The 15,372-nt window shown below is 38.3% G+C and overlaps 1 protein-coding gene across 7 annotated transcripts in view; it reads left to right on the top strand.

Annotated features, from left to right (window-relative positions):
- PGM2L1 (phosphoglucomutase 2 like 1) overlaps positions 1-15,372 on the top strand; it is a 95,829-nt gene that overhangs the window by 78,909 nt on the left and 1,548 nt on the right. For all 7 annotated transcript variants that reach the window (XM_025894452.2, XM_025894455.2, XM_025894451.2 and 4 more), the window contains 8 exons: positions 5,527-5,720; positions 6,555-6,744; positions 7,060-7,157; positions 7,808-7,988; positions 9,891-9,984; positions 10,531-10,660; positions 10,895-11,084; positions 14,068-14,201. In XM_025894452.2, coding sequence (XP_025750237.1) covers positions 5,527-5,720; positions 6,555-6,744; positions 7,060-7,157; positions 7,808-7,988; positions 9,891-9,984; positions 10,531-10,660; positions 10,895-11,084; positions 14,068-14,201 — 1,211 coding nt within the window. The remainder of the gene's footprint in view (positions 1-5,526; positions 5,721-6,554; positions 6,745-7,059; positions 7,158-7,807; positions 7,989-9,890; positions 9,985-10,530; positions 10,661-10,894; positions 11,085-14,067; positions 14,202-15,372) is intronic.

Here is a 15,372-nt window from a genome sequence, read left to right as displayed (position 1 = left end):
GGTAGCTCTATTTTTAATTTTTTGAGGAACCTTCACACTGTTTTCCAAAGTGGCTGTACCAACTTGCTTTCCCACCAACAGTGTAAGAGGGTTCCCCTTTCTCCACAACCTCTCCAACATTTGTTGTTGCTTTCCCTGTCCATTTTTGCCATTCTAACCCTTGTAAGGTGGTACCTCAATGTGGTTTTGATTTGAATTTCCCTGATGGCTAATGATGATGAACATTTTTTCATGTGTCTGTTAGCCATTTGTGTGTCTTCTTCAGAGAAGTGTCTTTTCATGTCTTCTGCCCATTTTTTGACTTGATTATTTGTTTTTTGGGTGTTGAGTTTGAGAAGTTCTTTATAGATCTTGGATACCAGCCCTTTATCTGTAGTGTCATTTGCAAATATCTTCTCCCATTTTGTGGGTTGCCTCTTTGTTTTGTCGACTGTTTCCTTTGCTGTGCAGAAGCTTTTTATCTTGATGAAGTCCCAAAAGTTCATTTTTGCTTTTGTTTCACTAGCTTTTGGAGATGTATCTTGAAAGAAGTTGCTGTGGCCGATGTCAAAGAGGTTACTGCCTATGTTCTCCTCTAGGATTTTGATGAATTCCTGTCTCAGATTGAGGTCTTTCATCCATTTTGAGTTTATCTTTGTGTGTGGTGTTAGAGAACGGTCGAGTTTCATTCTTCTGCATGTGGCTGTCCAATTTTCCCAGCACCATTTATTGAAGAGACTGTCTTTTTTCTATCGCATGTTTTCTCCTGCTTTCTCGAAGATTATTTGACCATAGAGTTGAGGGTCCATATCTGGGTTCTCTATTCTGTTCCATTGGTCTATATGTCTGTTTTTGTGCCAGTACCATGCTGTCTTGGTGATCACAGCTTTGTAATATAGCTTGAAATCGGGCAATGTGATGCCCCCATGTTTTTTCTTTTTCAACATTTCCTTAGCGATTCGGGTTCTTTTCTGATTCCATCCAAATTTTAGGACTGTTTGTTCCAGCACTTTGAAAAATGTCATTGGAATTTTGATCAGGATGGCATTGAAGGTATAGATTGCTCCGGGTAGCATAGACATTTTAACAATGTTTATTCTTCCGATCCATGAGCATGGAATATTTTTCCATCTTTTTGTGTCTTCTTCAGTTTCTTTCATGAATGTTCCGTAGTTCCTAGAGTACAGATCCTTTACCTCTTTGGTTAGGTTTATTCCAAGGTATCTTATGGGTTTTGGTGCTATTGTAAATGGAATCGTTTCTCTAATTTCTCTTTCTACAGTTGCATTGTTAGTGTATAAGAAAGCAACCGATTTCTGTGCATTGATTTTTTATCCTGCCACATTACTGAATTGCTGTATGAGTTCTAGTAATTTGGGGGTGGAGTCTTTTGTGTTTTCCACATAAGGTATCATGTCATCTGCGAAAAGAGAGAGTTTGACTTCTTTGCCAATTTGAATACCTTTTATTTCTTTTTGTTGTCTGATTGCTGTTGCTAGGACTTCTAGTACTATGTTGAACAATAGTGGTGAGAATGGGCATCCTTGATGTGTTCCTGATCTTAAGGGAAAGGCTCTCAGCTTTTCCCCATTGAGTATGATATTCGCTGTGGGTTTTTCATAGATGGATTTTATGAACTTGAGGAATGTTCCCTCTATCCCTATACTCTGAAGAGTTTTAATCAGGAAAGGATGCTGTATTTTGTCAAATGCTTTTTCTGCATCAATTGAGAGGACCATATCGTTCTTCTCTCTCCTCTTATTAATGTGTTCTATCACATTGATTGATTCAGTATTGTGAATGTTGAACCACCCTTGCATCCCGGGGATAAATCCCACTTAGTCGTGGTGGATGATACTTTTAATGTATTGTTGGATCCTATTAGCCAGCATTTTGTTGAGGATTTTGGAATCCATATTCATCAGGGATATTGGTCTGAACTTCTCCTTTTTGATGGGGTCTTTGCCTGGTTTGGGGATTAAGGTAATGCTGGCCTCATAGAATGAGTGTGGAAGTTTTCCTTCTGTTTCTATTTTTTGAAACAGCTTCAGTAGAATAGGTATTATTTCTTCTTTGAATGTTTGGTAGAATTCCCCAGGGAATCCATCAGGCCCTGGACTCTGTTTTTTGGGAGGTTTTTGATCACTGCTTCAATCTCGTTACTGGTTATTGGCCTATTCAGGTTGTCAATTTCTTCCTGTTTCAGTCTTGGCAGGTTATAGGTTTCCAGGAAGGCCTCCATTTCATCCAGATTGCTCAGTTTATTGGCATATAGTTGTTGATAATAATTTCTAATAATTGTTTCTATTTCCTTGGTGTTAGTCGTGATCTCTCCCCTTTCATTCATAATTTTATTAATTTGGGTCCTTTCTCTTTTCTTTTGATAAGTCTGGCCAGTGGTTTATCGATCTTATTAATTCTTTCAAAGAACCAACTTCTAGTTTCGTTGATCTGATCTACTGTGTTTCTGGTTTCTAATTCATTGATCTCTGCTCTTATCTTAATTATTTCTCTTCTAAAGTGTGGCTTAGGCATCGTTTGTTACTTTTTCTCTAGTTCTTTAAGGTGTAGAGTTAGTTGGTGAATTCGGGCCTTTTCTATTTTTTTGAGTGAGGCTTGGATGGCTATGTATTTCCCCCTTAGGACCGCCTTTGCAGTATCCCTTAGGTTTTGGACTGATGTGTTTTCGTTCTCATTGATTTCCATGAATTGTTTAAGTTCTTCTTTGATTTCCTGGTTGACCCAAACATTCTTGAGCAGAGTGGTCTTTAGCTTCCAAGTGTTTGAATTTCTGCCAAATTTTTTCTTGTGATTGAGTTCCAGTTTTAAAGCATTGTGGTCTGAGAATATGCAGGGAATAATCTCAGTCTTTTGGTATCGGTTGGGACCTGGTTTGTGACCCAGTATATGGTCTATTCTGGAGAAAGTTCCATGTGCGCTCAAGAAGAATGAGTATTCTGTTGTTTTAGGGTGGAATGTTCTGTATATATCTCTGAGGTCCATCTGGTCCAGTGTATCATTCAAAGCTCTTGTTTCCTTGTTGATTTTCTGCTTAGATGATGTGTCTATTGCTGAGAGTGGAGTATTAAGGTCTCCCACAATTAACTTATTGTTATCAATATGACTCTTTATTTTGGTTAACAGTTGGCTTATGTAGATGGCTGCTCCCATGTTGGGGGCATAGATATTTACAATTGTTAGATCTTCTTGTTGGATAGACCCTTTAAGAATGATATAGTGTCCTTCTGTGTCTCTAACTACAGACTTCAGTTTAAAATCTAATTTGTGTGATATAAGAATTGCTACCCCAGCTTTCTTTTGAGGTCCGCTGGCATGGAAGATGGATCTCCATCCCTTCACTTTCATTCTGGATGTATCTTTAGGTTCAAAATGCTCTTGTAGACAGCATATGGATGGGTCCTGTCTTTTTATCCAATCTGCAACCCTGTGCTGTTTTATAGGAGCATTTAGGCCATTCACGTTGAGAGTGATTATTGAAAGATATGAATTAATTGTCATCATGTTGCCTGTGAAGACGTTGTTTTTATAGATTGTCCCTGTAAATTTCTGTTGTGTATCACTCTTGGGGTCTTTCTCCTTTTATAGGATCCGCCTTAATATTTCTTGCAGGGCCGGCTTAGTGGTCACATATTCTTTCAGTTTCTGCCAGTCTTGGAAGCTCTGCATCTCTCCATCCATTCTAAATGACAGCCTTGCTGGATAAAGTATTCTTGGCTGCATGTTCTTCTCATTTAGTACCCTGAATATGTCTTGCCAGGATTTTCTGGCTTGCCAGGTCTCTGTGGATAGGTCTGACGTTATTCTGATGTTCCTACCTCTGTACGTAAGGAATCTCTTCCCCCTACCTGCCCTTAAGATGGTTTCCTTGGTTCTGAGATTTGCGAGTTTTACTATTACATGCCGGGGTGTTGGCCTGTGTTCCTTGATCTTGGGAGGGGTCCTCTCTGCCTCTAGGACACGAATGTTTGTTTCATTCCCCAGATTAGGGAAGTTCCCAGCTACGATTTGCTCAAATGTATCTTCTAGTCCTCTCTCTCTCTCCACTCCCTCTGGGATTCCAGTAATTCTGACATTGGAATGCTTCATGGTGTCACTTCTTTCTCTGATTCTATTTTCATGGATTTTGAATTGTTTTTCCCTGGCCTCCTCTTTTCCCTTTTTATCTATTAAATTGTCTTCCAGGTCACTAATTCGTTCTTCTGCCTCATTTACCCTAGCTGTTAGATTATCTAGATTAGATTGGATCTCCTTGATAGCATTTTTACGTTCTGCCAATTCAGCTGTCATTTCTGCCCTTAGAGACTCTATGTGGCCATTAATTGATTTCTCCATTCTAGCTATTGTCTTCACAATTGCTAGCCTGAATTCCATCTCCGACATCTTGGTTATATCTGCATCCATTTGTAAATCTGTGGCATAAGTCATAATCTCTGAGTCTTTCCTATTTTAGGGGTTCTTCCTCCTAGTCATTCTGTTGATGGGTGGTTGAGGGAATGTATAGAGTCCAAATTATTGACCAGAACCCAAGCAAGATGCACCTGTTTTCTAGGGACCTTAGGGTTGCTGGCCTCTTGTTCTCCCAGCCTGTCTTCTGGGGGAGGGGCCTGCTGCGCTGTTAGTCAGGCAGCCCTGTTTGGGCAGAGTTGCCCTGCCTCCCCTGTGCTGGGGGATGGGCTCAGTGGTAACCAGTTTTGGGGGCTTTTGTTCTCTGGCGGCTTTCCCTGGTGGCTTTCTCCGTCTCTTCCGAGAGTCAGAGCAGGAGAGACCGTTTCCAACCCTCTGCCTCAGAGCAGAGAGATTGCAGTCTGTTCTTTAATGAGCTCTCCAGGCCACACTATCTCCGTTTCTGTCTGTGCTACTATAAACTGCAGTGCCCTGGGTTGTGCGCCCCTTCGCAGCGCCCCCAGTCCTGCCTCCAGGTCAGGGCACGTCTCTTCCCTTTGTGCTTCTAAAACCTCCAGCCGCTCCGAGTTCGCAGGCGCGACCCCGCCACTCCAGGTTGCCCTAAAGTCCTTTCCCCGCTGCTACTGGTCTGTGAGTCTGTGCCTGTCCCCAGTGTGGGAGGCTGTCGCGCACCAGCAGTGTAGGATCCCCACGGCCAGGCTCCCTCCAGCTGCCGTTTATCCTTCGATATCTGCCTGCGGAATCACGGCTCCCTGCTTGGTACCTCGAAACCAACTGCCTGCAATATTCTGTTTGTAGAGATCCAGATCTTCTTACATCTCAGGCTGATTTCGTGGGTGCTCAGAGTGGTCTGGTAGATATCCAGCTCAATTCCGGGGGCCAGTTGGAATAGGGTCCCCTACTCCTCTGCCATCTTTTCTCCCCAGTACATGATCATTTTATTGAAGAGTACCTGCAGAATCCATTATCGTCAACATCCTTTGGTATTAAGTTAGTCCCATGTTGATATTTTCTACTTAATTAATTTGGGATGCTTCTTTATAAAGCCAAATAGCTCTACTGTAGCTAAAAATATCTGGGCAACATTTCACGTACTTATAGCTGTATTTACCTATCATCTAGGTTTATTGGGAAACTGGTGCTCAGATCACATCTCCTCATGATAAAGAAATTCTGAAATGTATCGAAGAATGTGTGGAACCTTGGAACGGTTCCTGGAATGATAATTTAGTGGATACCAGCCCACTGAAGAGAGATCCTCTGCAGGACATTTGCAGAAGATACATGGAAGACCTTAAAAAGATCTGTTTTCACAGGTATCCAAATGGGAATATAGGGATAGGGTTACCACATAATAAGATTAACAAATAAAAGAAATAGAGATAAAAATGTGTTGTCTGTTCATTATATTAAAAATATAGCTAACTAGTACCAATCACCGTAGTTAAAAGGTGGAAATAACCCAAATATCCATCAACTGATGAATGGATAAATAAACTGTGTTATATCTATACAATGAAATATTATTCAGCTGTAAAAAGAAATACTGATACATACCACAACATGGATAAACTTTGAAAACATGCTAAGTGAAAGAAACCATTTACAAAGGACCACATATTGTGTGATTCCATTTATATGAAATGCCCAGAGAAGGCAAATCTACAGAGACAGAAACAAGACAGAGGCTAGTGATTGCCTATGGCCAGGAGGAATGGGAGTGTTAGGGGGTGGCAGCTTTGGGGTAGAGTTTCTTTTGGGGATAATGAGAATGTTCTAAAATTGTTCATAGTCTAATGGTTGAATAACTCCGTGACTATAGTGAAAGCCACTGAATTGTACACTTTAAATAGATGAATTGTAGAGTATATTAATTACTTCTTAATAAAGCTGTTAAAAAATTACAGCTAAATATGTGTATTCTCTATATGAGATTAGGAAATTTCCTCTAAAATTTGATTTTGCCTATTTACGTATTTTCATAACTATTCCCTAAATAGCTAATGCTATTGCTAGAGAGGTGTTGGCTTGCTGAGTGTCTGTTCTTCATCCTAAAAAATAAATTTTAGCTTCTTCTTTATAGCTTATTTTAATTATATCACAAGCACCAAGTTTTATGATACCAACTGAATAATTCTTTTCCTTTACAGGGAATTAAACTCAAAGACCACCTTGAAATTTGTACATACATCTTTCCATGGGGTTGGACACGACTATGTGCAGTTGGCTTTCCAAGTATTTGGTTTTAAGCCTCCAATTCCAGTACCAGAACAAAAAGATCCAGATCCAGACTTTTCTACCGTTAAATGCCCAAATCCTGAAGAAGGAGAGTCTGTGCTGGTATTTTTTTTTTCTTTATTTAAATTATTATTAGTGTATTAAACTTCATCAAATAGAAGTCATTGACAACTCAGAGATTACTTACAAAGACAGAAAACACCTTCATGGACATAATTTAAATTCTCTTGTAACCATATATTCTGTTATATTTGAAATCTCTATGGTGGATATCCCTACTTCTAGGCTTATTTTAAATTTAGTCAAACTGTATTCCTTCTAAAATTGATGTCAACTAATATAGTACCTACATGTAGGAGTATTAACATTGAATTTAACCTCTGGAATACAATCTGGTGATTTGGCTCACTGTTTCAGGAACTTTCTTTGAGACTGGCAGAGAAAGAAAATGCCCGCGTAGTGCTAGCCACTGATCCTGATGCAGACCGGCTGGCAGTGGCAGAGCTTCAGGAGAAGTAAGTAAAGCTTAAACTTTGAAAAAGAGTTTTTGATTTTAAGTCTTACAGCCTCATTGGAAATAATAAAAAAATAAGAAAATAAATTTCCTGTAAGTCCACTATCCAAAGATAACCCCTAGGTTGATATTTTGACATTTCCTTAAGATATATTTGTTTGTATAAAATTGTTATGCTATATATATTTTTATATCTTGATTGTTTTCCACTTAATATTGTGCCATGAGCATTTTTTTCAGTCCTTAAATATTGTTTAAAATATAATTTTTAAAATGGCATGATAGCCCAACAGATTGCTTTATTAATATAATCATTTTCTAATCTTGGTCCTTTGGATTGCTATATATTTTTGCCCTTATAATGTTGTGACAAATGTCCTTATATAGACAGGACATCATATTATAACTTTTCTCTCATTAAGTAGGAGAACAACAGTTTCAGTGTAATAATTTTTCAACAGACATTATTGCCATTTCTACCCTAAGTTCACCCCTGGTGAGCTAGAAATAATCCTAAATGTTTTCTCAAGAATCTTATGTAATAGCTTTTGGTTTTCCTGTGTGAGGGATGGTAATTTGTACGTCTTAGGGTCAAGAAATTTTAATGAGAAGTTACAAAAGTTCTGACTTGAATCTTCATTCTCTCTACAGTGGTCATTGGAAAGTTTTCACAGGGAATGAATTGGCAGCTTTGTTTGGGTGGTGGATGTTTGATTGCTGGAAGAAAAATACATCAAGAAATGCTGATGTGAAGAACGTTTATATGTTAGCCACCACAGTCTCTTCCAAAATTTTGAAGGCAATTGCACTTAAAGAAGGATTTCATTTTGAGGTAAGAACAGAGAAAAATCTGTGTGCTACTTTTCTCAGTCAGTTTCCAAATCTATACATTAAAGCCATCTCCCCACCAAAACTGACTTGTATTGATTTGATTTATAATCCCCCCTTTTTTTAAAAATTCTGTTAACAGTTGCTTAATCTTTTGACAGTTTAGACACCTTGAGCCAAGTCCATCCATCCAGGATGTGAATTTCTGGAACTGAGATAAGATATTCTTTAAAAATTACATTAATGCTTATTATTTCATACAACAAAATCTGGTTTTCATACTGAGAAAATCTGGCTCCTAGTGACCTCATCAGTAACATAAACTCCATTCCAAAAAATTGTAGGTATCATCAGCCATTGTTTAAGCTCTTCAAGTTCAGTCTTAAGAAACTTAGTCTTCTAAATTGTAAATTAAGACCCAATGATTCTACATCCAAAAAACAAATAACTCTCTCTCAGCGCAGATCATTAACTTTCGTGAGCCTTAGAGAGTTAAGCTGACAATTTTTATAGCTTCTGGGACTGATGCCAATTAAATTGCTTTTCCTCCACCATCTTTGTCAAATAGTGCAAATGTCACACCTGTGGGCATTTTTCTTGAGCCACAGCCAAGCTACACGTCTTAACACTGATTGGCTGAATAAAAGAAAATTATACCTGTTTTAATGAAATAGAACTTTCAATCTCTGGCTTTAAAAAAAATACAAATAGCAGGGTGCCTGGGTGGCTCAGTCCATTAATTGCCCAATTCTTGATCTCAGGTCTCAATCTCACTATCGTGAGTTCAAGCCCTGCATTGGGCTCCACACCCAGCGCAGAGCCTACTTTAAAAAAACAAACAAAAAAAAACAACAAAAAAACAACAACAAATTGCTAAAGAGAAAAAATTGAAAATTTATTCAAGCCTAAGATTCTGAATTATGGTAATGTTAACATTTTCCTCAATATCTATGGCAAAAAAAAATGTATAAAGAGCACAAAAGAGAAACAACATGATTCTAAAGACCAGTATTATAAATTTGCTTCCTTGTGTTTGTTGTTGGTTCTGGGGAGGGTAGCAGAGGTTTTGGTTTTTATTTTTTCCCACCGAGGAAGTAGAGAGGTGAATTGGGAATCCTAAGTTAGTAATGGTGAGCTCTAGAATCAGTGTCTATTACATGTTCTTTCTGTTGAACCTAAAACAGTTCATGTCTTTAAAGTGAATAGTAGCTCATCTGATGAAAAGTCCTCGAATCCAGTTACGAAAGAAGGGCTTAGTAACTTCCTTGGTTTTAATTAGTCCGTGGTATTGTGGTAATGAACACTTGATTCAAGCATATACTGTGATAATGTTGAAAGTACATCATTAAAAAGCTTTATGGCCTTTGATTACTTGGGGGGACTAAATCACAACCTTCATAGGTTCTCTTATATTAGTAGTTATAATACAGCCCAAATGACAGTTTCTGAGAAGCAGTGTAAGTAAATCCTGGCTCCATCTCATACATACAGCATAGTCTTGGGCAAATTCACTGAGCCTCTGAGCCTCTGTTTCAGCAACAGAGTTTTTGTAAACAAAAAAGACCCAATGATATAAAGTGCCTGTTAATGGTGTTTGATAAATAGATGATCATAATATATGTGTGTAAAATTTATGTTACTTTGTGACTATATGGATCACCACTTACAAATGTTGGGTTATATTTGGTGTAAATCACCTATTTCTGTGCTCAATAAATAGTAGGTTATCAGTCGTGGCAATATGAATCCAAGCACTTCTGGCTATGTGCTCACCATGATATAAATCTGTGTGGACCAAAAACCATAAGAGATCACTATGAGAGTGTTACTGCATTTAGTGACAGGCCTTTCTCTAGATACGTTTTTGAGGAGTCACTTAACTAGAGTGGCCTTCTGTGCATTTCAGGAAACATTACCAGGTTTTAAATGGATTGGAAGTAGGATAAAAGACCTCCTGGAAAATGGGAAAGAAGTCCTTTTTGCATTTGAGGAGTCGATTGGTATGTAGTAAATATTGAAATCTTTGAAATTTGATGAGAGCATTTTTTAAAATGTAGTATGTCTATGAAGAGGAATTTTTGTCTTCTGGTTTTGCGTTTTGAGTTGTAAAAACCACAGAGAACTCAGAAATATGTAGATGCATTTTTCATGGGGGGGGAAGACCCTTTAAAGTCCCCTAAGTACCTTTAGTATCAGTGGGTTTCATCTATTAGTAGGCTCTTAAATTCATTGGTTCTTCTGAAGAAATGTAAAACTATTGAAATTATTATAGGCTTAAGTTTTCCCCTTTTTAAATCATGTGTGGCTCAGTCAGTAAAGCGTCTGCCTTCGGCTCAGGTCACAATCCCAGTGTCCTGGGATCAAGCCTCATCTCCATCCTGGCTCCCTGCTCAGTGGGGAGCAGGGAGCCTGCCCACTGAGCAGAGAGCCTGCTTCTCCCTCTCCCTCTGCTCCTCCTTCCTGCTCCTGCAACGCCCTCTCTCTGTCTCAAATAAATAAAAATCTTAAAAAATAAAATAAAAATAAAAATGTGTTTTAATTCTTAGGTTTTCTGTGTGGCACTTCGGTTTTGGATAAAGATGGGGTGAGTGCAGCCGTTGTTGCTGCCGAGATGGCAGCTTACCTGGAAACCATGACTATAACATTGAAACAGCAACTGATTAAGGTTTATGAAAAGTAAGTTCTATTATTATGAATTTCTCATTTCAATTGCCAAATTTCTCATTCTTTTGGTCCTACTTTTAGCTTTCTAAATTTGGTTTTGAAAATAGCTAGTCCTTTCTAAAAAGTTCAAAAACTGAACTAAAGTCTGCTACTTTCTACATAATACTATAATAGGCTTATCTTTATTATATGCTTCTCTGAAGAGTTATCTGAAATCTGATTTTAACACTTTAAATCTTTGTGCAGATATGGTTATCACATTTCAAAAACTTCGTATTTCTTGTGTTATGATCCAAGTACCATCAAAAGTATATTTGAAAGGCTTCGCAATTTTGATTCTCCAAAAGAATATCCAAAATTCTGTGGGACATTTGCTATATTACACATACGGGACGTTACCACTGGCTATGATAGCAGCCAGCCTAATAAGAAATCAGTAAGTACCTTTTTTTTTTTAAGTTTTTTAACAATTTGTAGTACTTTGTACTGTAGTAAAATAGTGGAAGTTCAAGCCTGTGAATGTCTCTGAAACTAGCATCCATTGTTTTTCTCCAGAGCAGTTATAATCCCACTAACAGTCTCCCTGCCTCTGATCCTGTCTTCCTCTCTCCCCAAGTGTATGCTCCTCCCTGGAGGGTGGGGAGGTGGGAAAGAGAATTAGACAAAAAGAGGAAGGGACAGAGAGAGGGAGAATGTGTGATGTTGAAAATAAAGTCCGAAAGCCTTTGTTTCAAAGCTCACCATTACACCTTTTGATTTGCAACTTCCCTTTTCAACCTTAGTCCCTATACCTGCAGCCAAATAGAGCAACTTATATTTTTCTTACATGCATACATTTTTATTAAAAATTTCTGTATTTGGGGGCACCTGGGTGGCTCAGTCGGTTAGTCTGCCTTTGGCTCAGGCCATGATCTTAGGGTCCTGGGATTGAGATCCAAGTCAAGGCTCCCGGCTCGGCTGGGAGTCTGCTTCTCCCTCTCCCCCCCCACCCCTCCCCCGCCTCGTGCTCCCTCTGGCTATCTCTCTCTCTCAGATAAATAAATAAAATCTTTAAAGAAATGAAAATATAAATTCTGTATTTTTGCTCAAGCTATTTCCCCAGTCTGCCTCTCCTTCCTACTGCTGCAGGTCCACATCTTAGCCATTATTTAAGACTTCAGACAGATGTCACCTCCTCCACATTCCCTCCAGGTCCCATAATTAGATGTCTTCCTCCTGAGGTTTCATTATATATTGGGCCTGACTCTTGTCCTTTATCACTTTCTATTTTATGTTATCAATGTGTTGTGCATGGCAGATCCATTTCTAACACACCTCCATGCCTGTCAAGGCTCCTGCCTACATGGTAGGGGCTCAACAAATATTTAAATGCCATAAATTGCTGATCATATCTATTTGGTTATTGTTAGGATTATTAGCCTGAATTTCCATTTATAATGTCCTGATGTTGTCTCTGATGCTAGGGGCATAATATATTTTGGGAAATCTGCAATTTCTTGCATAGAGTACAGCTCATATTCCTTCTGTGTCTATTCATCTAATCAACAAATAGTATTCCCAGTTATTGGTATCTATGTTTCTATCTTTGTAAACTACTTGAAGAGAAGAACGAAATTTTTTCTTCTTTTTATTTCACTAATGTTGTTGTGCTTAGAGTAGTTCTTGGTGTGATGCTTTTTTCCTATTAACTTTCTTTAAGGTTTATGATATTCCTTATTCAAAGTACTTTTCTATCTGTTCTCCACAGATGCTTACAACAATTTTGTAAGGCAGGTACTGTAGACATTGTTAATTTACCCCAGCAGTCACATAGTAAGTGTCAAAGACCTCGTGAGTGTTTTCTTCACACTCCAGATTGCTCTCTGTGTGTTCAGCAGGCATTTATCAAAGCCCTTCGGTGCCACAGATATAGGCACACTGGAGAAGGAGCAACGAGAAAGGTGCTGTTTCTGCACTCAAGTGTCTAGTGGGGAAATGGAAGTAAGCAGGGATTACTTTACAAAATGATAAAAGGACCAGGGGGTGCAGAAGGTGCCATGGAAGAGCACAGGTGCTCAGGTCTGGGAGGCTTACAGAAGACAATCTAGGAGACTTCTGTGAGCTGAGTATGAGTAAGAGTTATCCAGATGTAGGAGGAACGGTGAGTATTCAGGCAAAGGGAGCAGCAAGTGCTAGGTCTGGAGGTAGGAAGGCATGTTCTCCTCCAAAGAACCACAAAGAGTTCTCTACAACTGTAGTGTGGAGTTCAAGGAGGAATGGCACATACAGTGGGTTAGAGAGGCAAACTCCCAGGCGGGAAGGTCAGTTAGTACTCTATTTCAGTAATAAGATGAGACATGATGGGAGCCTGAATTAAATATAATAGCAGTAGTGATGGAGAGAGTTGGACAAAGTTGAGTTAAATAAAGACTAGAATAGACAGGACTTGCTAAGGTTGATGGTCTGTGAGTGAAAAAGAGGGGGGGAAGGTCTCTATCTTAAGCAGCTGGTGTGTGGTAGTACCACTAACTGAGGGAGGGGTTTCAAGGAGAGGACCAGGCTCTGGACACCTAATGAAAGGCACCACCTCTGTCCTAGTACAACCACCACAGTTCCCCCAAGATACCTTCACAGACTGACCTGTGGTCCGGGAAGGGTACTAGTATGAATCGTATGTTCAACGTCAGTAAAGCTTCATTTCCTTTTTTAACTTTTAGGTAAAAAATATAAAATTTTTTTGTATCCCAGTGGATTATTTTGCCTGTCCTCTAGGACACGTGCAGTCTGCTTTGGAGATGATTGATAAACTGTCTATGAAAGTGCTTCGAAATTATAAAGCCCTTTGCAAATGTAGAGGCAGTTTGGACTTTGATACAGACAGACCTGGCTTCAACTTCTTGTTCTGCCACTTTAGCTGATTACCTTGACCAGGTCATTTACTCTTTTTGAGCCATGTCAGTAAATTGGCAGTAATATTTACTCTGGAAGATTGTTGCCGAGGCCTGGAGATCTTGTGTGTAAGGTATATAACCCAATGCCTGTACTATTATAAATGTTCAGTAAATGGCATACTTACAAATTATTATGCATGTAATCTTTTGTATTTTATAATTTTTAAAAAATATTAATTGTCAAAAACACATAACAAAATTTACCACCGTAACTATTTTTGAACATGCAGTCCATAGTGTTAACTCTGTCTACCTTGTCGTGCAGCAGATGTCCAGAACTTTTTCATCTTGCTGAACTGAAACTCCATACCCATTAAACAACAACTCCTCATTTCCCCCTTCCCCCACCCCTTGCCAATGGCCTTCTACTTCCTGTTTCTATGAATTTGACTCCTTTAGATACCTCACATAAGTAGAATATATTTTACAACTCTTGAAAATGAAAAAAGGTACCGAGTGTAACTAAGCTGTTGTTCACCTTGTGCACAGGTGCTGCCTGTCAGTAAAAACAGCCAAATGATTACATTTACTTTTCAAAATGGCTGTGTTGCTACTCTTCGGACAAGTGGCACAGAACCAAAGATAAAGTATTATGCGGAGATGTGTGCATCCCCCGAGCAGAGGTGAGAATTGGCTTTTTAAATATATATACACGTATATATTTAGATTTACATATTTTTATATATATATATATAGGCTTTATTGAGATAAAATTCACATACTGTACAGTTTACCCATTCAAAGCGTACAGTTCAGTGGTTTTTAGTATATTCAGAGTTGTGCAAACATCACTACGATCAAAATTGTTTTTACTACAATCAATTTTAGAACATTTTCAACCCCTCAGAAAGAAGTCCCAGACCCATTAGCAGTCACTTGCCATCTTAGCCCTAGGCAACCACCAATCTACTATCTCATTATCGACTTGCTTATTGTGGACATTTCATATAAATGGAATCATACAACATATGGCCCTTTGTGACTGGCATCTTCTACTTTAATGTTTTCAAGTTTCATCCGTGTTGTAGCACGAGTCACTTTATTTTTTTTAAAAAATTGTTTTCTTGGCCTAATACTATTCTGTTGTATAGATATAACACTTTTTTTTATCCTTTTATCAGGTGGTGGACATTTGGGTTATTTCCACATTTTAAATATTACATATAACCGTGCTACAAACGTTTGTGCGCAAGTTTTTGTGTGGACATGTTTTCATTTCACTGAGGTCTATATGTAGGTGGAGAATTGCTGGGTCACATGGTAGTTCTATGTTTAACTTTCGGAGGAACTGCAAGACTATTTCCCAAAGCAGCTGGACCATTTGGGAATTGAATTTTAAAATTTTAGTGAATTTTTATTATTGGGAAGGTTTTGTGAGCTTTAACTATTATATGATGAACATAAAGAAATGATCAACAAATAATTTTTTTATTTCTTACATCTATTGTGATTTGACTTAATCTGCCCAATTTATTTCCTTTTAAGAGTATGAATTGCCACTAAATTGACTTTAATAAACATATTCAAAGGCTATTTAAACTTATTAAAAGTAGTACCTTCTACAATGTCACTGATCAATATATTTTTGGGAAAGAGATTTTTTAGAATTGCCTTCAGAGTCCAAGGTACATTATTTTGTATGTCCCTAAATCTTTGCATTTAAGAGTAGATTTTGTTCCCTTTGGGGGCAAAAAAAGACATCCTGAAATGATTCAGAGTAGAGTTTTAAGGAAACCAAATTGGGTAATGCTATATTTGATTAAAAATAAAGGATGATCATTAAAGTAATAACAA

This window comes from Callorhinus ursinus, unplaced genomic scaffold (genome assembly GCF_003265705.2).
Source record: "Callorhinus ursinus isolate GAN/ISIS: 27379988/994484 unplaced genomic scaffold, GSC_fseal_2.0 scaffold35, whole genome shotgun sequence".
NCBI classification, from domain to species: Eukaryota; Metazoa; Chordata; class Mammalia; order Carnivora; family Otariidae; genus Callorhinus; species Callorhinus ursinus.
Note: the sequence above shows the minus strand (reverse complement) of the source record. Positions and strands in the feature narration are given on the sequence as shown.